The 21,291-nt window shown below is 36.5% G+C and overlaps 1 protein-coding gene across 1 annotated transcript; it reads left to right on the forward strand.

Moving 5' to 3' along the window:
* Positions 1–2,055: 2,055 nt before the first annotated feature.
* On the forward strand, positions 2,056–3,814 carry LOC132619737 (uncharacterized). Its single transcript, XM_060334551.1, has 3 exons — positions 2,056–2,272; positions 2,465–2,928; positions 3,182–3,814. Exons 1-3 carry the CDS (start codon positions 2,056–2,058, stop codon positions 3,812–3,814), a joined length of 1,314 nt encoding a protein of 437 aa, XP_060190534.1.
* The last annotated feature ends 17,477 nt before the right edge of the window (positions 3,815–21,291 follow it).

Genomic DNA, 21,291 nt, shown 5'->3' on the forward strand with positions numbered 1-21,291 from the left:
TGACTTTATATTGCGTTGCGTGAACTAATCTTAGTGGACCTATGATGCTTACCAGTACGTGTGGTGTACTGATACTACTCTTGCTACATCCTTTTGGATGTAGGTATGTTGCAAGTTAAGTGAAGTTTCTTCGTGTGGATTACCAGACATTCTCCTACAGCCTCGCTCATCTCACTCCCGGCAGAGGCTGGTAATTTATTTTGTTTCCCTTGTATAATAGGAGCTCTTGTACCTGTCTAGACTAGGTCCCGGGAAGCCCTTTTTAGTTTTCTTGTATTTAAAACAGAGTCTGTACGAGCTTTTACTTTAATCTTTGTGATTTCAAGGAACTGTTTTTATAAAATGGATGAATATTGGGTTAGTTGAGAAGGGTTCACCTACTAGTTAGCAATATGGTAGGTGCCCGCACTACCCGCCAGTTGGGGTCGTTACAAAAGAGAATACATATATTTGTAGAGGATGATGAAAAGGGGACAATAAACTCAAAATGGGTTCCAATTCAGTATGATTACCTTCTAAAATATTACAAACATTGCAAACTGCAAGGTCATGATGAAGCTGAATGTAGAGCATTACTTCCAGACTGGAGAAACAATATAGATAGGAGCTTAGGAAGGATAATGCAGGGAAAAAGTAGGTTCAACAAAATGGAAGTGATGCACAACAGAGGAGGACTTTCAACAGCACCAAGATAATAAGGAATATAGGCTAGAAAAGAGTGGATGCAAAGCAGGAAATACAAATATATTAGCGGCAAGAATAGAGTAATAGTGGGAGAAGTGCAGAAGGACAAACGAAATGAAAATGTTGTGGATACACAAAATACCTTTGATATTCTTGGAGAAGGTGATAAAATTGTAGAGGAATACCCAACCAATACAGAAGATAATCCACTCAAGGTTGAAGAGATCCAAAAGTCAGCAAACAGCCCACACAGCAGCAAAGCCAATTCTGCAGAAAGGGAACCATTCAGAGATTCAGATGTCAAGAAGCAGTAATGCAAGTAAAAGTGCTCAGAGTTCTAAAAAAAAGAGGGGGGGGGGGGGGGGAGAGGGGGATGTGTAAAATAAGAGAAAGAAAATCAGCCTTATTAAATGCAATGTCCTCAATGCAACAAGTCCAGTATCTCAAAAGAGCAACAGTTCAGATAAAGCTAATTCTTCAACAGTGGTAGAGGAGACACAAAGTAATAGTACAACAGTATGCAGTCAAGCAAGAAAGAGGAGGAACATCATGCAGAATCTGGAAACTTATCATGCAATGTTATGGAGATTCCATCACATTGTATAAGGACTAACACAAAACAGAAGGGGGGAGAAGTGGATTCACTTGCTGAGGGGTCACCAAAGAAAGATGAGAAAGAGATATCTAAAAGATGATCTGGGGAAAACAGAATACATATCAAAATCCAGATACATGAGAGTATCAACAAGATGATACTGGACAGATTATGGCTATTGCAGAACAGTCACATAACAAAATGCTAGTTAAATCAGGAGGAAAAGATTTGGATAAACATATAATTGAGCAGAATGTCAAAGAACTTGTCAAAGCAGGGGATTTATCTCCAAAATTGTTAGAGAAAGAATGGGAAAAGACAAAGAAGAAAACTGCAAAAGAGTTCAGTGCACCTCCAGGTGTTCAAACTAGAAGATTCCATAATAAATATAATAAGCCATGATGAATGCAATAATATGGAATATTAGATCTGTTAATACTATGGAAGCTTTTGCAATGTTGATGAAAATGCAGCAGAAATATCATTTTGGTTTTATAGGTCTCATGGAACCTTTTCAAACTACTGACAAATTGGAAGAATACAGAAGAAAGTTTGGCTTGCAACATTCTGTGGCAAATAATTCTAGGAAGATTTGGGCCTTTGTGGAAGATATATTTGATTGTCAAGTTTTAGTTAATCATCAACAACATTTGGCTCTTAAATTAACATTGAGAGGAAATCAGGATGAGATGGTGGTCTCATTGGTTTATGCAAAATGCAATTAGGCAGATAGGTAGGATTTGTAGAATATTTTAGAGGATATGTCCACAACAATTATGGTACCAGGGTTAATTGGAGGTGATTTTAATGTGACAACTTTTGAGGAGGAAAAATATGGAGGACTGCCTGTTACAATTAATAAAGTACAGGATTTTAGAGGTTGCATACAGAATTGGGGAGTGGCAGATTTGGGTTTCAAGGGAAGTAAATTCACATGGTGGAATGGGCAGAGTGGAGATGATTGTATATTTAAGAGGCTAGATAGATGTTTGGGTAATCATGCTTTGTAGCTCAAATTCCCTGATATAGAGATCTCACATCTGATCAGGACTGGGTCTGATCATGCCCCTCTATTGATTTCATATGCTGGAGATTCAGTTCAAATTAAAAAGCCTTTTAAGTTTTAAAAATTTTGGGCTAAGAATGTTAGTTTCTTGGACTTGGTCAGAAGTCATTGGTCTGCAGATTTTATGGCCAATTCTTTCATTCTTTTTCATCATAAACTGAAAAATGTGAAGGTAGCTTTGATGCAATGGAGTAAAAAAACTTTTGGCAATATCTTTCAAGAAATTGAAACATTGGAGGAAGTAATAAAGGTGCATATGATACAATTTGAGGCTTTGCCTACTCCAGAAAATAGAGCAATACTTCATAAGGTGCAAGCTGATTTGAATAGATATTTACATCTAGAAGAAGAATTTTGCAAGCAGAAAGCTGGTATGCAGTGGTTTCAAGATGGGGTTAAAAACACCAGGTTCTTTCATTCATATGTGCAAGGAAGAAGAAGAATATTGCAGTTAAAAAGAATCCAAGATGGTGAAGAAAATTGGATAGAGGATGTTGATGCTATTTCTGTGGAAGCCATCAGATTTTTCCAAGAACAATTTATAAAAGAAGGAGACTCTATTGATTTTGAACTGCTGGATCAGGTACCAAGGTTGGTGACTGATGAAAAAAATTGGGGAATTGAGTAGATTCCTACAAAGGAAGAAGTAAGGAATGTGGTATTTCAACTTAATGGAGAAAGTCCAAACTAGGCCAGATGGTTTTACAGGGCTATTCTTTCAGTACTGCTGGGATATTATTGGAGATGATGTGACAGCTATGGACAAGGATTTCTTTTGTGGTGCTGAACTTATTAAATTTATTACTTATACTAATCTTGTCTTGCTACCAAAATAGGATGTTGTTACTACCTTTTCTGATATGAGACCTATTAGTTTGAGTAATTTTGCTAATAAAATCATCTCAAGACTAATTCAGGAAAGGCTAGTAGAAGGGTTAACTGATATTATTTCATTGAATCAAGCTAGATTTGTCAAAGATAGGAGTATAGTTGAGAATGTGTTTTTAACTCAGGAAATCATTTCTGACATTATGTTAAGGACAAAGAATGCTAATGTAGTTATAAAGTTAGACATGGCAAAGGCATATGATAGGGTATCCTGGTTGTTCCTAACTAAGGTCCTGAGGAAATTGGGCTTTTCTGAAAGACTAATTGATATGGTTTACAGGATAGTCAGCAATAATTGGTACTCTGTTTTGGTAAATGGTCAACAACAGGGATTTTTTCAGTCCTCTAGGGGTGTAAAAGAAGGTGATCCTTTATCACCTACCTTATTTATCCTTGCTGCAGAGGTTTTGAGTAGGAATCTCAACAATCTTCATAATGTGCCACAGTTCAGAGGCTTTGGAATGCCTAACTGGAGTCCTAAAGTAAATCACCTAGCTTATGTTGATGATATGATCATCTTTTCATCAACTGATGTGATGTCTTTACAATTGATAATGGAAGTTCTAAGGAAATATGAGTAAACATCATGGCAGAAGATCAATAAGGAAAATAGTGCAGTGTATATACACAACAATGTGCCAAGAGATGTTAGCATTATAGTGGAGATTGTTACTGGAATAACTAGGAATGAGTTCCCATTTACTTATTTGGGCTGTCCAATTTACCACAGCAGGACAAAAATGGAGTTTTTTAATGCTATATTACTTAAGATCATGAATAGATTACGAAGTTGGAAAGAAAAAATGTTATCATTGGGAGGAAGAGCAATTTTGATTAAACATGTCTTGCAAAGTATGCAAATTCATATGTTGTCAGCAGTTAATCCTCCTGAAGGGGTTATTAAACAAATGCACAAGTTGTTTGCCCAATTTTTTTGGAGCAATAGTATTGGGGGAAAAAGCAAACACTGGGTTGGCTGGCATAAGTTATGTATTCCAACTAGTGAAGGGGGGCTAGGTTTCAGATCTCTTCATGATGTCTCTTTGGCTTTGTATTGTAAGTTATGGTGAAATTTTAGAACGAGGCCATCTTTATGGAGTGCTTTCTTAAGTAATAAATACTGTAAAAAGGAAAATGTTGTTATTGTAGCTTGGAAAAAGATGTTGCAAGCAAGAGATTTGATAGAACACCAGATCTGGTGGCAAACTAACTTGGGAAATTCCCAATTTTGGTTTGACAACTGGACTGGTGTGGGGGCACTATACTATGCTTCTCAAGAGGAAGAATGGGAAGATAGTATTCAAAATGTGCATGAGCTAGTAGTGAATGATAGATGGGACAGGAACAGGCTAGAGGAGTTTTTACCACCAGACATTGTTCAGCATATAACAAACATAATTGAACCCCCTAGAGATGGGAGAGGGTTAGATAAACCATGGGAGTTACTGAAGAATAAGGGGGAGTTTACAGTGAGGTCTACTCTGGACTACATTAGATTGAGAGGCCAAGAAGTGGATAAGTTTAGATACATATGGGTTAAAGGTTTACCTTTTAAAATCTCTTTCTTTTTATGGAGGTGCTAGAAGTATAAACTACCTTTGGATGATGTTCTAAGAAGGATGAGCTACAACATGGTGTCCAGATGCTGGTGTTTTTCAACTCCTAGGGAGGAGACAATCTAGCATTTCTTAATCACATCTTTTATAGCTAATAGGATTTGGTCCTACTTTTGTCCTTTTGCAGGTATAAGCATGGAAGGATTACAGTTGCAGCAATTAATTGTGAAATGGTGGCAGGCTCCAGTTAATGGGAGATTAAAACACATTTACAGAGCAGTACCAGCAATCATATTATGGGAATTGTGGAAGAGGAGGAACTGTATCAAGCATGGGGAAACTAGATCAGGTAATAGAGTGATTTATCAAGTGTATTCAACTATTCAAAGGTTGGTACAAGTGAGAAATCCATCTATTACTGATATACCGAACAAATGGAGTGATTTGATTCAATTCATGGAAGGAGGAAGGGCAAACTTGAAAATTACTAAGGTATTATGGAAAATGCCCCCAGTTGGATGGTACATATGCAATACAGATGGAGCATCAAAGGGCAATCCAAGGTCAAGTGCTTATGGTTTTTGTTTGAGGGACAATGAAGGAGACCTAATATATGCACAGGCTGCAGAGATAGGTTATGCTACTAATACGGAGGCTGAAATGATGGCAATTCTTGAAGCCTTGAAACATTCACAAAGACAAGGCATCACTCAGGTAATAATTCAATCAGACTCTCAATTGATACTGAAAATTTTATCTGAGTGATGGAAAGCACCTTGGAACATTGCTAATTGGGTTGATGAAGGGCTGGAAATGGGCAACAGTATGCAGATTCAGTATTCACATATCTTAAGAGAAGGAAATAAATTAGCAGATGGTTTGGCTAAGCAAGCTTTAGATAAGGGTTCTTTTCAATGTCATATTTTTCAAGAATTAGAAGTTGACTTGAGAAGAATCCTGAACAGTGACAAAAGCCAGATACCATATCTAAGGATCAGGGTTCTTTGAAATTGCAATATGCTTGAAGTTTTGTTTGAGTATATTAAAATAAGGGCAGGTAACACATTCAAGCGGTACAAACAAACAATATTTAGAGGCATAAGGATTAGCAGTAGCAAACATGTAATTTTTACAGGCATCACAATCAAGATTCAATAAGCAGAGAGGAGAGTTATCTTATGTAAGGGCTTGAAGAGCAGACTGGAACTTGTAAGATGGTAATATCAACAGCAACAACAGCTAAATTGGATCTTGGCAGCTCATGCATCTCAAAAAGTGGAAATGATTAGATGTGATTACAAAAGAATGAAGATAACTGCAAAGAATCAGAACTACCTGGAAGATAGCAGCACTTGTCAACAAGAAAAGGTCGATGGTGTGTTCAAAAAGAGGAACAGAAGTTATATCATCATGTCAACACAAGAACACATAGGAGAAGTTGAGATTAGAGATAACAAGGCGAATACAGATGAATTCAAGCTCCCCTTCAAATTAATCAGCTCAATAATCAGAGGAGGTACAATTTCAATTCAAAAAGGTCGGAGAGACATCATCTTAGGTGAATCGAGGAAGCTGCTACAGAGAGAAAAAGATGAAGTTAGAGGCGGCCGAAAATTTAGGGCAAAGACTATTTTAGGACACCATTTATATTTTGTTGTCTTTTTAATTTCCTTTATTTACTTTTTTTTGACCCATTTCTGGGCTTTGGACTGGCTTTTTTGGGCTAGATTGAATGTTAATAAAAAGGCCACAAGCCACCAAAGTTTAATTAAAAAAAATCGAAGGAATTACAGATGGACAAAAGAAGACCATCAGAAGAATGGCAAATGGCTTCTTCCTAAACAAGGAAATACTGTATAAATAGACGCCGGATCTGGGTCTACTTCGATGTGTAGATGCCAATGAAGCCTCCAAATTTCTAGAAGAAGTACATGCTAGGACATGTGGACCCCATATGAATGAGTTTGTACTGGCAAAGAAGATTCTGCGAGCTGGATATTATTGGATGACCATGGAAAATAGTTGCTGCAAATATGTGCAAAAGTGCCATCAATGCCAAATCCACAGTGATCTAATCAAGGTCCCTCCAAGTAAGCTTAATGTTATGAGTTCACCATGGCCTTTCGTTGCTTGAGGTATGGATGTTATTGGACCCATTAAACCCGCAGCTTCAAATAGCCACCGGTTCATTTGAGTTGCCATTGATTACTTTACCAAGTGGATGGAAGCAACGTCTCACAATTCAATAACAAAGAAAGTGGTAGCTGACTTCGTGCGAAACCATATCATATGCCGATTCGGTAACCCGAGTCTATTATAATAGACAGTGGAGCAAATCTGAATAGCCATATGATAAAGGATATCTGTGAGCAATTCAAGATCACTCACCAAAACTCGACAGCCTACCGGTTACAAATGAACAGAGCTGTGGAAGCAGCCAACAAAAATATCAAGAGGATATTGAGAAAAATGACTGATAATTATAAAGGTTGGCACGAGCAGTTGCCTTATGCGTTACTGGGATACTGTACTACGACCCGAACTTCAATAGGAGCAACTCCATACCTACTGGTCTATGGAATTGAAGCAATCATACCAACCGAAGTTGAGATACCCTATTTGAGAATCATTCAAGAAGGAAAACTAGACAATGCTGAATGGGTCCGAGCTCGATATGAGCAATTGGCTCTAATTGACGAGAAAAGGATGGTTGTCGTGTGTCACGGTCAACTGTACCGACAAAGGATGGCAAGAGCCTTTAGCAAGCGAGTCAGGACTAGGCTTTTCCAAATTGAGCAAATGGTGCTTAAAAGAATTTATCCACATCAAGATGAATACAAAGGGAAGTTTGCTCCCAACTGGCAAGGTCTTTATATGGTCCGCAGAGTACTCTCCGGAGGAGCGATAGTATTGGCAGAAATGGACGGACAAGAGTGGCTGAAGCTAATCAACTCAGATGCAATCAAGCGCTACTATGCATGAAGGCGGAAGTTGTTCAGTGTGTGATAGTGCTCTTTGCGTGTAATCGTTTCTCCATTTGCTTATATTAGCTATTCCCTTTTGCTTGTAATCGTTTTGTAATATATAGGAAAGGCCAAAACATCTTTTGTAATATGAACTACGCAATGAACTGACTTACCCGCAGTGGGATATGTAGGCCGTCCATTTGGGGTCCAGGTCACACTATTAGTAAAAACCAAAAAATCCTTACTTTTATTTTGAACTACATTTGACCTGAATTCCTGTTGCGACAGGATACGTAGGCACTCTTTGAGCTCGGTCGCACCAAAAGAAAAACTTAAGAAACCCCTAGGAAGCCTTAGAGATAAGACTTCACAAAGGAGCAAGGATTGCTGCACGCCCAACTGGGGCAGAATTTTTTAGAAGATCTCAAAAATCTATGTCGTTAATCCGCTACAAAGAGCCAGCTAACCCCGAGTTTCAAACTGGGTCAGAAATTTTGAGAAGCTCTCAAAATTCCTCATTTATTTGATACTGTAAACTAGGGCAGAAATTTTGAGGAGACCTCAAAATTTCCCGCAACTCGGAAGATTCAGCACGGAAGTTCATTGATCGAGATTCAAACTGGGGTAGAATTTTTGAGAAAAGGTCTCAAAAATTCCGCACGAAGAAAGCAAATAACCCCTGTCACGAAAGAAGGAATCTCCCTCATTCAGAGCACATATCATGACAATTAATCTTATAGTTTTCAAAATAACGCATTTATTTCCCTACAAATAGATATTTTTATAGTAACTTTACCAAAAAAATGATTTCCTGCATGATGAAAATAAATTCATCTTTCGAATACCGGAGCCGAAGGGATTTCGAGTCTAGAAAGCCAAAGATGCGGCAGCGCCGGCAACATGAATCAACTTTAAATAGGGAAAAACAAATCCATTTCTAATACAGGTCCCCAAGACGTCGGAAGACGATCCTTTTTCTAACTTTACTTATGTGCAGGAAGAGATTCGCCAAAAAAGATCGAAACCACTGCTGGGATCAAGCTTTCAAAATCTATATCTAGCCATGAGGGCCATAGGATTTTGAATGCCACCAAGGACAAAATATCTAGCCACAAGGGCTAGGAAAGATCGAAATGCCATAAAGGTTACACATCTGGCCACGAGGGCTATGAAAGATTTTAAATGCCAAAAGGACAATATCTAGCCATAAGGCTATGAAAGGATGAAAAATGCCGCAAAGGAAAATGTTTAGCCAAAAGGGTCGCAACAAGAACGAACGTCATACTTGACCAAAAGGGTCACAGCCAGCCTAAAGGACGAAAGAAAAACGATTTATCCAAAGGGGCCATATCTGTCATTTGCATCACTTCTTCTTATTTGCCAAAAGGGCCATTACATATCTATTTTCCTACTGCCAAGAGGGCCATCACTTGTTCTTATTTTCCAAGAGGGCCCTTGAATATCTATTTTCCTGCTGCCGAGAGGGCTATTCATATAAACATGCCAAGAGGGTCATTCAAATAAATATGCCAAGAGGTCCATTCATACAAACATACCGAGAGGGCCATTCATACAAACATACCGAGAGGGCCATTCATACAAACATGCCGAGAGGGCCATTCATACAAACATGCCGAGAGGGCCATTCATACAAACATGCCAAGAGGGTCGTTCATACAAACATTCCAAGAGGGTCGTTTATACAAACATGCCAAGAGGGCCGTTCATTTCATTTGTCGAAAGGGCCATGCATATAAATTACCGCATATAGCAAGACGAAAAAGCGATGTAAAATCGGTCATGAGACCGCGTTTATTCGCCCCCAAAGAGACAAAGCGATGTAAAACCGGTCATGAGACCGCAGCATTCGCCCGAAAGACAAAGTGATGTAAACCGATCAAGAGACCGCAGTGTTCACTCAAAAAGACAAGACGATGTAAACCCTGTCGGATGACTGCAATATTCATCACCCAAAAATCAATGTTACTCAGTAGATGGAAGAAGATTTATAGGCGTCGAACAGAGCAGGTTGATCAAGTCAAATCTAGACAGACTGCGGAGCAAACGTGGAACTTTTTCTTACGCAGCCGGTCGAGATAAAATGCCCATGAGAATCAAGCTCTCCGGCCAGGACTTGGAAGATTGCTCCTCACCATGCTCATCCACACAATATTGCCTGTTTGCTAATGTGCTTTGTTTGTTTTATTATTCCGCTACCGGTCGGACACATACCGGCACACATAAAAGCACTCCCGCATAAGGGATGACCTTTTTCTTCTGATCGAGTCGAACTACAAGTGACTTGATTCATAAGAACAAGGATATGTAGAAGGACTCAATACCAAAAAGTCAGTCACAACTCCAACCAATCACCCCAGATTTCCCAGTTTAATAACCCGAAATATCTGACATTTCTTTAAATTTGCATTTAGAGGTCAAAATTGAGTCGAACTACAAATGACCTGAATTCTCATAAAACCTGAGATATGTAGGAAACCCAAAAACTAGGGTCCGGACATATATTTTGAAAAATTGCATGAAAATGAGAGGCGATATAAGTTGGGTCAGTCAAAATCAGGGTTAGTGAAATTTCGTTCCTCAGGGATGGTCCCGCCATCCCCGAACACAGAAGGGGCAGCTATTGACACCTAATTTTTTACCTCCCATAATTTGCTTTAATTACCTAGCGTCCTTGAATATTAAATAGAGGGAAATATGTATTTTTGTTTAGAATTGAAAATAATTTTATAAAATTATTTAGTTAACATTTTACCAATTTTGTTTGGTGAAATAATTTCTATAATATTATTTTAAGTATTTTCACAATTATAATACTTTTTCTAAATTAATCAGAAAAAGAGGATAATTTTCCATAATTATTCACTTAATTGTCCAAATTGTTAAAATGTCAATTTCCAAAGTATTTTACTTAGTTTAATATGGGAATATATTTAATTAAGTAAATTAACCATTTTTACCCCTCATCTCTTATTTAATCAAACTATTGGATTTTCATCATAATTAATTAAGTTTTAATTGTAATTGATTTTGAAAATTGCCATTAAGCGGTTGTAATTGAAATAATTAGTTATTAGCCAATTATGGCAATAATTTGAACTAGCCAAATTTAATTAAGGTCCTTTGACAAAACCTATTTATTATTATTATTATTATTATTATTATTATTATTATTATTATTATTATTATTATTATTATTATTATTAGTATTAGTATTAGTATTATTACTTCTTTTAAATTGGACCAATTAGTTTAAATGGGGTCATATTTTGAAAATATCCAATTAATGGACATTAATTCAATTTGGCCACTTATTGAAATTTGCACGAAATGTCCACATCCATATACATGTATACACAACACACACATGTATACATATACATGTGTGTATATCATGTATACATATTGTCAAAACCTGGCCCCATTTATTTCTTTCAAAATTCGACCGGGCCCAACCCATTAAGGGTTAACCCGGCCCATCTCAATTGCTAAAGGGGAATACTCCCCCTTTCTCTTTCATTTTTCGAAAAAACCAAACGACCCTTAAGAGATGAAAAAAAGGGTTTCTTTTGAAGAAAACCCTAGCCGCCGCGGGGCCCACCCTTTCTCTCCTCTCGTCATCTCGCCATTTTTTGCAAAGATTCAGAGGTGTATGGCCTTTTAACAGACCTGGTATAAACGATTTGAGGCAAGCATTAATTGCTTGGCCTCCTCTCTCCTTCATTGCAACCAAACAAGGTTTTATCTTCGTTTGTTTTTTATTTCTTTCTTTGCTTTTTTGTATTCAAACGGTCAAAGACTGATTTTCTTTAATTACATTTGTTTGTTTTCGATTTTGAATGTTGTATTATGATTGGTTCTTGAAAAACTTTTGGGATTGAGTTTTGTTGGTCAAAATCAGACCTTTGATGTACTGTTGACTTGATCTTAGCCTTACGATGTTAAATTGTGAGGAAGAAATCCCAGATTTGGGATTTGTCCCACATCGGCTACTCTAGGGTTTCAAGGATCTGGGGGCTTCTATAGATAAAACCACAATTTTCATTATTCAAGGAGGGCAATCTGAAATTTTTCACTTTGCATTACTGATAACTCGAAAACACCAAAGGTTTCGAACATTGTTGAGACCTTTAAATTTTTCTGAGTTAAGTTAGTTTTAAAATATTTGTGTCTTTTTTTGTTCTTTGGGGTTTGTGGCTGAGTAAGAGAGGAAGGAGTATAAAAAAATCTCCAAATCCAACATTCAACCAAGTCTGCACTCAAAAGAGGTAATATTCCATCCTTTTGTTTATTTTGCTGGTCTTAGTTTCTATGTAATCATAAGTTAGTTATTATGTGTCTAGCCATTTTGCTTGTTTGTCAGGTATTATAGTTACATGAAAGTGTTTTCAGTCATTTAGTTTACTTTTCTTAGTATTATAGTTGGTATGAAACTGTTATTAAGTATCTAGTTATATGCTTAATATTGTAGTTACATGAACTTGTTTTGGTTGTTTAGCTTACTTTGCTTCATATTTTAATCATATGAAACCGTGTTTGATTACTAAGCTCGTTTGCTATGTATTTAGAATGAGACCATGTCTAGTCATTCAACCTGTCCTGCTTAATGTTATAAGTGGTATAAGATAGCACTTAATATAGTGTAGCTTGTTTGTTTGATGTAGTGGATTAAGTGTAGAGATGTGTTTGGTTTAACTTGTTCTGCCTGGGACTGAGTGTTGTGGTCTGGACTATTTTAGAATCTTATTTAAAAATCATGTCTATTATAAGTAAGGTTAAGAGATTGTGTTATACACATGTGTGTTTAAAAAGGTGACTGAATGGCCCAGACTCCATTATTCTCTAAGTTATAACTTGTTAAACCTGTTAAAACATGAAACTGTTGTCTTCTGTATGTCTTGTATTGATATAGGTGTTTGCCTAATCTCTATCTAGAGTAAGGACGATTTAAAGTTAGTTGTGGATTGTCTCTAATCATGAAAAGAAAACTGAGAAGGTCCTATTTAGTTTGAGTCTTGGTCTGTATTTTTGTTGGAACACCCCAATTTGCAAAAAATGATTTTCACTACTTTAGAAAGGTTTGCTACAATGTGACAGCCCCTATTCTAAATCAACATTTGAAGGCTAATAAATATGCACTGTCTGCTATTCCGGTTGAAATCTGCTTAAAAAGGTTTTAACCTAATAGAGAATTAGGCTTTAAACCAATGTATATTTCACTCTTCCCCTTTTATTGGGACACTGTCTAAAAATGAAGTATTCAGGCTTATCTAATATGGCCAGTTCTCTTGTTTGAATCTATGTCTGGTTTACACCTTTTCTTTTAAAAGAGAGTCTAGACACATCTTAACTGAGTGGTGATTTGTTTGGATTCTGAATTTGCTCTTAAGACTCCTAGTTGCTCCTCCTTGCTTAAGTATGAGCCTCTATTTGACTGGGTGTGTTAATTTGTAGTTGGTTTATGGATTTTAAAATTAAAACACTTTGAGCTATTTCAAAACTATCAAATCTTTTTTGGTATGGTTTGTTTGTTGTGTTGATAAATGAATTAGTCTAATCTAGTGAATGATAACTTGCTAGGTGTCTTACTCAATCATTTTGTTTGTCTTAAATGGATTCACCTATTCAATAAGGTTAAAATAAACATTTACCCTTTATAAAATACTGGTTTAAACCATGCTTCACTAATCCACCAAAAAGACAATTAAAAATTAGGTATTTGTGCAGTTCATCTAGGTACATTAAAGCCTGTTTAAGTAAATATAGTAGTCTGATTATCTTCTCATGCTTTCAAGTGTAAGTTAGCTTAAAATTTGATTTCCTTAAAGTATAGGCTAATCCTGGAAACTGCTGGTTGACAACTTATTTGATAACTAGTTTCTAACACCTAATAGCTATTAACTGGTTCTCTTTAAGTCTAGTCACTAATTATTTGAGTTCATTTACCTGTCTTTTGTTGCTTGCTCGGAGAATGCCCTCCTAAAATTGATTAAGTGCTGATACTATATATTGATTGGGTACACTGGTTCTGTATTTGTGTAACTATGGATTATCCACTTTGTCTTGGCTGTGTGATAGAATTACTTAAACATCCTATTGGTCATGTCTGAATTTAACAGGATACTGATGTCAATGTTAAGATAGCCAAATTTGTTAGATATATACATAGATATGTTGTTAGGGACTGCTTGTTGTCACCATTAGATATACACTCCCTCTCCTATATGCTATGAGTTTAACACATAAATGGAGAGGCAAAATAGCACTTAGGGATTAAGCTTAAGCCTTCCCTGGTGTCTGCCATGTCTGGGGTTCCTGAAAACCCCTTGAATCTTGTGCGACATTAGGAACAAGAGGGTGAAAGCTTTCCTTTTTGGGTTGTTTTAGTATCTCCATGGGTGTGTATATCAAGTGACAGTTGTGTATATCTATTTGTATGGCATTACTCATTTTTACTTAAGAGAATAACATTATGAGCTTGTTTTATTCTTCTTCAGTTTTGGGCTCTGAATCTATTATTGCTTGCTTATATAAGATAAATAAGAACCTTCAGTGTGTTTTCCTATACCTCTTTTCTCAATATATTGGTTTTCTGCCCCATATACCAAGTGATATACCCAGGTATACAGAGCATTTTCACTTCTATACCCTCACATGTGTATAGAAGTGGGTATATTCAATATACCTAAGGTATATCACTCGTACAATTTATAAACATAAGCCAACATTGTGCCAGTTTGGTCTCCTGGGCTGAATGCTTTTATCTAATTGTTGGGCCTCCTCTAGCATACCAAATGTTACACCTCGGACATTCCGGGTTGTCATACTGTGAATAGACTAGCGCAAGCTCAAGGCGAGCATGAAGTCCTTATGACATTAAGGAGACTATTAAGTAGCTTGGAAGTATATGCGATAAGATTTGGAAGTCATATGACTCGGAGAAACTAAGTTCGTCGAAGGAAGTAAAGTATAAGTTGTGCTTGGAGAGGCTTTTGCAAGTAACGAGTCGATGATTATTTAGTAATGTTTTGGGAAGAAGTTATAGGGCTCCTTAGATGGTTAATGAAGTATTAAACAAGTGTTAAGAAGGTTCTATAAGGATTGGAGATCAAATGAAGCAACGAGAATAATTTACGAAGAGGGTGAGTTATACGACCAATTATACGGTCCGTATAATCTTCACAGTGAAAGGTCATCACGGGAAGTATTATACAGTCACTTATACGGACCGTATAAGTGTCCGTATAAAATTGACATGCAGCTTTATTTTATATGGACCGTATAAGTGTCCGTATAATCTCGACATGCAGCTTTAATTTTCAAGTATAAATAGATGGCCCAAGTCCTAATTTCTCATTTTCCATCTTCTCCATCACTCTTGAAACCTCTAGAATATTCCATACACCATATGAGCACATATCTAAGAGAAAACAAATATTAAACACCAAGAATCAAGAAAATCAAGGGTGTGGATGCTCACTAGGGTTAATAGAGGTCGAGGTTTCCTTTGGAATTGGAGTTGAAGGTTTCCTCAAGTGGAGTATCTTCATCCAAAGACCATTCCTACATAATCAAAGGTGATTTTTACATCTACTTCATGTTATTACAAGTATTGAGTGGTTGAAAGACTTAGATTAGAGAAGAAAGTAGAATATGAGCCCAAAATATGGAAGTAAGGGTATTTTGAGTAGTAAGTTCAATTGAGTCATGATTCTTAGCATGAGATGAGTATAATCTTGTTATGAGTGATGCTAATGTCGTTGAGGGAGCATTATGTGAAGAATGAATATGTTGTTGCATTGTAGTTATGGTTGTGGACTTGTGGATGATTTGAAAGAGAATTGTGAGGATTGAATAATGTTTAACTTGAAGAAGTTTATTGATTATGATATTATGGGTGTTGATATTGCTATTTGGGAGTTGTTTATTAGATGGAGAAAGTTGCCGAAACAAAGGAAATGCTGCCCAATTTTCATTAGCCCTTAGTCGTTTTAACCTAGACTTAAGCGTGTTTCCAATGATCTAACCTTAGTACAAATTCTCTTGAATGTAGAGTTGTGAGCTTGGAAAGAGAGCGCTTAGTCGTTAAGGAGACGTAAAGGTATGTAAGGCTAGTCCCCTTATTTCAAAGGCATGACTCCTATATTATGACTTCTTCTCTACATTTCCATGACCTTCTTACATTCCAAAGATGAAAGTTAAAGATTCTCAAGAGCTTTTTATGAGATAGAGATGAGATATGTTCTACGATAATGATGACGATAATGATGCTTTCATGAGTTTGATAATCCTATTTTTATGATTTCGTTGATGTTACTTCTTGTTGTTGTCTCACGTCATGGTATTAGTTCTTCCAAGGGGAGGCATAGCGATGATTATTATTCCATAATGCGACCGGAGGTTCCCGACCTTACGTCACTCCGATAGAGTTATAACTTTTACTTGAGCTCTCATGCATGCTTCATATTATGTATATGTAAGATTACACCGCGCCTATTTGGCCAGGCAGTCACCACTACAATGGGCTTAGTGGGAAACTATGATGATGATTACACCGTGTCTATATAACCGGGCAGACAGACACCACTAGTGGGCGGCCTGAGATGTTTACCCCGGACGCCGGAGGCCTGGACGCGGGCTAATAATGATCACACCGTATGTATATGGTCAAGCAGTTTATGTATATGTATGCATGATATGATGTTTTTGTTAGCATGCATGATTCCGCCTTAAGAGGCAATCAGTTACAGGCTATCTTTTCTTCTTATTTCATGATTATTTTATTGTATATGCCTGACATACTCAGTACATTGTTCGTACTGACGTCCTTTTCTTTTATGGATATTGTGTTCATGTCCACAGGTAGACAGGCAGACAACGCAGACGCTTAGGAGCTTATCAGCAATTGTACAGAAGCACCCACTACTCCGGAGGTGCAGCCTATTGGTATATTCTTTTGGTGTACATATTGGGGCATGGTGGGGTCCTGTCCCGTCCTTATGATTTCCGCACTCCAGTTAGAGGCTCGTAGATACTTACGTGTGGGTTGTAGATGTTATGTGACCTCTTCATTGTATATTCTATATATCATTTTTGTAGCCTAGTGGGCTTATGTATATATACATATTTTTGGGAGATATTTGGAGATTGTTTCATGATAAGTCTTGTGTTGAGAATGATGTATGCCCAGGTTTAGTATGATAGATAGCGTGATGAGTGGTGCTCGGTAGTAAGCTCCGGGTACCCGTCATGGCCCACTAGTTGGGTCGTGACACCAAACATGCTTTGTACTTGGGTTGAATGTTTTTTTCTGATCTTGTTAAGTGTCCCATGTGGGCTTTGGATTTTTCTTTTATTATTTTATGCCTTAGTTGTTTATCCTAAATACTATGTTGTCACTTAGTGACTTATTTGTTTAACTTGTGTTCTTGTTTAGCTTGAACGTAAACTGTTTATGCCTTAGTACCAATACTTAGATGTATACTAATCCCATCCTTTTTATGTGCTCCATGGGAACCAATTCTGGGCCATTCTGGCCTTCTCTTGCATCAAGACTTGTTGGGCCTAAGGCCCAACCTTCCTCTCTTTGATCGAGTCCGCTAAAGAATGGAAAGGGAAGCAAATATTTGTGTTATAAGGCCTAGTCACGGGTGAAAATGACACTGATGGGTTTGGGTAGGCCCATCAGTCGAAATTTACCTTACTTCACTCCTACTTTGCATTATATATCTTGCTTGTATATATGTTGTATCTGTAAAAACCACTTGTATATTGGAACCCCTATGGATGTTAGAACTTAGGACAACATTTAGAGTTTTAGGAAAGTCCCCTAAACATTTTTTCAAAGTTCGAATAACTTAAATCTTTGCATGAAATAGAGCCTAATCCAAATCTTTTAACTAATTTAAAACTGGACTAGTGTTTTAAGTAAGGGCAAAACGATTTCAAAGTTGATTAAGTGATAAAGGAATTTGGGCCTTCCGCCCTTTTGTGAAAATTAATATCTTGAAATAATTGGACTATTTTGGGCCTTAAGCCCACTGATGAAATAGGACTGCTTACAGAAAAAATGAAATTCAAGAAATAGCCTAATATTGTTTAAATGGCGGAATGGTTTTGTTTTTTCATAGAAAAGCTCTGAATACTTTGAGAAAAATCTGGGATTTTGTCAAAGTTAAGGTTTTGATCTTATTTGGGGTAAAAACGGATTATTTTTACTTGAACTTAAAAGGGATTTGGAGATTATTTGGACCAAAGGATTGTGGACCAAGAGCAAAAGAGACATTTGGGCCTGGAAGCACAACACTTAATTTGGATCACTTGAACTTCTTACTTGGATACATTTCTGCAAAAAATGAGGGGGGGGGGGGGGGGGGGGGGAGGGACACTTTGGGCCTGGAACCCAACATTACACGAACTAAAATAAGAGAAATATATTTTGACCAAGATTGAGGCATGATGGACTTTGGACTTGGAATGTGGTTTGACCTTATGGGCTTCAAAAAATGATAAAATCTGGACTTAATAAAACTTTCTTTTTTCTTACATATATGTGTGTGTGTAAATATACGAGAATACTCCATATTTTCTTATATAAAAATAAAAACCTGTAAGAACTAAACTCATCTTATTAGGACTAGAATAATAGCGACTCTACTCGGGAGAAATCCCAGGTGTGTCTTAGTCCGGCAATAAAGTGAGTTGAATACTTACGTGGATTTTCAAACCTAAAAACCCCTTTTATAAGGAGACTTTTGCCGAATTGTTTCTCGAAATTATGATATCAACAAAAAATGACATTGTGCGGAAAGTTAAACATTTTTAAACAAATAAGTACATTAATCACACATTAAAGCTCGTAGGTCAACCGTATTCTATGGATCTTTAATACTAGGGTGCGTAAAACCTTCCCTAGGGAATCACCAGAACCCTTACCTCGAACTTTGGTCCAAAAGATTTTTTTATTTTTCTGAAAAAATCTTTAAACCCGGTTTTCCTAATTTTTCATAAATAAATTAGGTGGCGACTCTAAAAATACTAAAATCCAATTAGAGCACCAACAACCTCTGAGTAACTTTTATGCCTTAACCCGTGTAAAGGAGAACCGTAACAAGAGTCGGTTACAAATACATGAAATAATGACTCATTATGTAAAATAAAGTCACACTTAATGTCAAGATAATGAATCAAGACATTTTTATAGTAAGAGTTACATTACCAACGTAGGAATTCTACAATAGGAACAAATAATGGGAAAATGGTCAAAAATACCCCTCTATTTTGGGAAGAGGGCTAAAAATACCCTTCCATTATGAATTTGGATAAAAAATATCCTCCCATTATTAAAATTTTCAAATATACCCCTGTCTTATCATTTTTTTAATCCCGACTCGACTAAATAAAAAACCTATGATACCCTTATTTCCTCCAATTCCCTCAAACATATTGTACTTGTCTTCTGATGTGGTTCAGGATAAATTTTATCTGTCTTTGTTACATAGACATCTTCAATCAATTGTATGGTGTTAAATTTATAAGAGAAGGGAAAATAATATCATCAATAGATATGTTTTTTTATTTAGTTAGGTCGGGTTTAAATGATGGAATGGGTGTAAAAAATGAAATCAGGTTATATTGGGGGATTTAGAGATTTCCGTTAAGACGGGAATATATTTGAAAACTTTAATGACGAGAAGGATACTTTTACCCAAATTCGCAATGGAGGATATTTTTAGCCTTTTACCAAAATAGAGGAGTATGTTTTACCCTTTCCCCATAAATAATTCCAATAACACTATCTTATCCAAACACATGAGGTTCAAATTAAAGTGTTTCAAATCCTAATCTAAACTAGTGATTGTTTCCTCAAATTCGGTCGCCAAAACACGAAGAACTTAAAAAATGAGTATTGCAAGTTCTAAACGGATCCATATCTAAACTCAACGTTAAAGATTCCAGTCACCGCACTCCGCATAGACCAAAGGGACAATCGTTGTTTTTTTTTCCCCTCTAATTATTTACTTTCAGAATCTTATTTTCTCATGAATCGATGTCATGTATGTATCCAAAATCATACTAAGCTCTTTCAAAAGTAAATAAGTGCACCTATACTAAGTAGATGTTTGGACATGCGATTTCATCTTATGAGATGAAATCCCAAATCATCCAAAAAGGCATGATTTGAGATTTCAAATTTTCTAAATGTAAAAGTTGACCCATAAGTTTATATTTTGTGAAAAAAAAATTCATAAATTGGTAGATATATTTACCAATCATGTTTACTAGCAATTTATATCAAAAATTAGAAGATCTACAAATTGGTAGCAGATTTATAACAAAGTTACTCTTATCAACCATGTTGGAGGATTATATTAACCAGTGGTTACATTTAAGGGTGTCAATGGGGCCGGGTCAATCCCGGTCCCAGTAGTTTTAGGGGGATTGGCTTTAGGCTTTAGGGGCACGAGTGGTGGGACGGATGGCTGGGAAAATCCCGATCAGTACCAGCCCGGCTGACCCGATCCCGACCCGCCGAATTTTATTTTTTTTTTAAGTCCAAAATCAGACCGTTTGAAGTCCCCCTTCCCTACAAATTATTTTCACCCCCAAAGTTTAATAAATTGCATTTTAACCTAAATTCTAAACTATAAATACCTCTTCATTCTTATTCATTTTCACACAAATCATCCATCAATTATCTCTCTCTAATATTTATTATCAATTCTCTCTCTCTCCAATATTTGTTAATCATATTTGGTGAAATATTATTATTATTATTTTGGTGAATTGGGCAATATTTGGATTTTGGAGCAACTTTCAAGCTTCAAGTAACCAAATCTCAATTTCAACGTTTACGGTTACGTCTTATTTTACGCAGACGTTTGGTACACTCGTTATTTTCTTTAATTTATTTAATTCTTGCATTTGCTTTGCGTCTTTTTTTCAATTAATTTTCATATTTTTTTATTATATTTTGAACATACGTCTAAAAAGATTACGATCTTAGGTAAAATTGTCGATATCCCTAATCCCTTTAGCCATAGTAGTAAGGGTAAACGTGGTTCTTCTGGTAAATATAAAATTCAAGTTAGAAACAATATGGAGGATTTCGCTCATGTTGATGAAACTGATTTTAGTGCTTACCCCTCTTTTCCTCCTATTCCCGAAGATTTAGAATTAGAAAATGAAACCTTAGAAAGAGCTTATGGTAATTTAGATTTTGATCAATTTGAAAAGAAGAAGGAGAAGGAGAAGAAGGAGGAGAAGGAGCAGGAGAAGGAGGAGAAGGAGAAGAAGAAGAAGAAGAAGAAGAAGAAGGAGAGCAATTAGATTTAAATGAGACACATACTAGTCCAGTTACCGAAGCTCAAACTCGGACTACATCTCAGTCTGGAGCTGGTATTTCCCCTAAACCTCCTACTCAGGGTAAGACTAAGGCGCAACGCCCTAGAACTAGTCCCGTGTGGAAATTCATGACTTTAAATGGTGTTAAACAATACGCTATTTTTCACAAATGTA

This window comes from Lycium barbarum, chromosome 11, assembly GCF_019175385.1.
Source record: "Lycium barbarum isolate Lr01 chromosome 11, ASM1917538v2, whole genome shotgun sequence".
Classification (NCBI taxonomy): domain Eukaryota; kingdom Viridiplantae; phylum Streptophyta; class Magnoliopsida; order Solanales; family Solanaceae; genus Lycium; species Lycium barbarum.

What these genes read in the sequence shown, in the direction of transcription:
- LOC132619737 (XM_060334551.1), top strand. Translation starts at nt 2,056, where the DNA reads ATGGTACCAGGGTTAATTGGAGGTGATTTTAATGTGACAACTTTTGAG. An exon ending in GAGGCTAGATAGATGTTTGG is followed by an intron (nt 2,273 to 2,464) that starts GTAATCATGCTT and finishes ATTGGTCTGCAG; the next exon opens with ATTTTATGGCCAATTCTTTC. An exon ending in ATTTTGAACTGCTGGATCAG is followed by an intron (nt 2,929 to 3,181) that starts GTACCAAGGTTG and finishes CTACCAAAATAG; the next exon opens with GATGTTGTTACTACCTTTTC.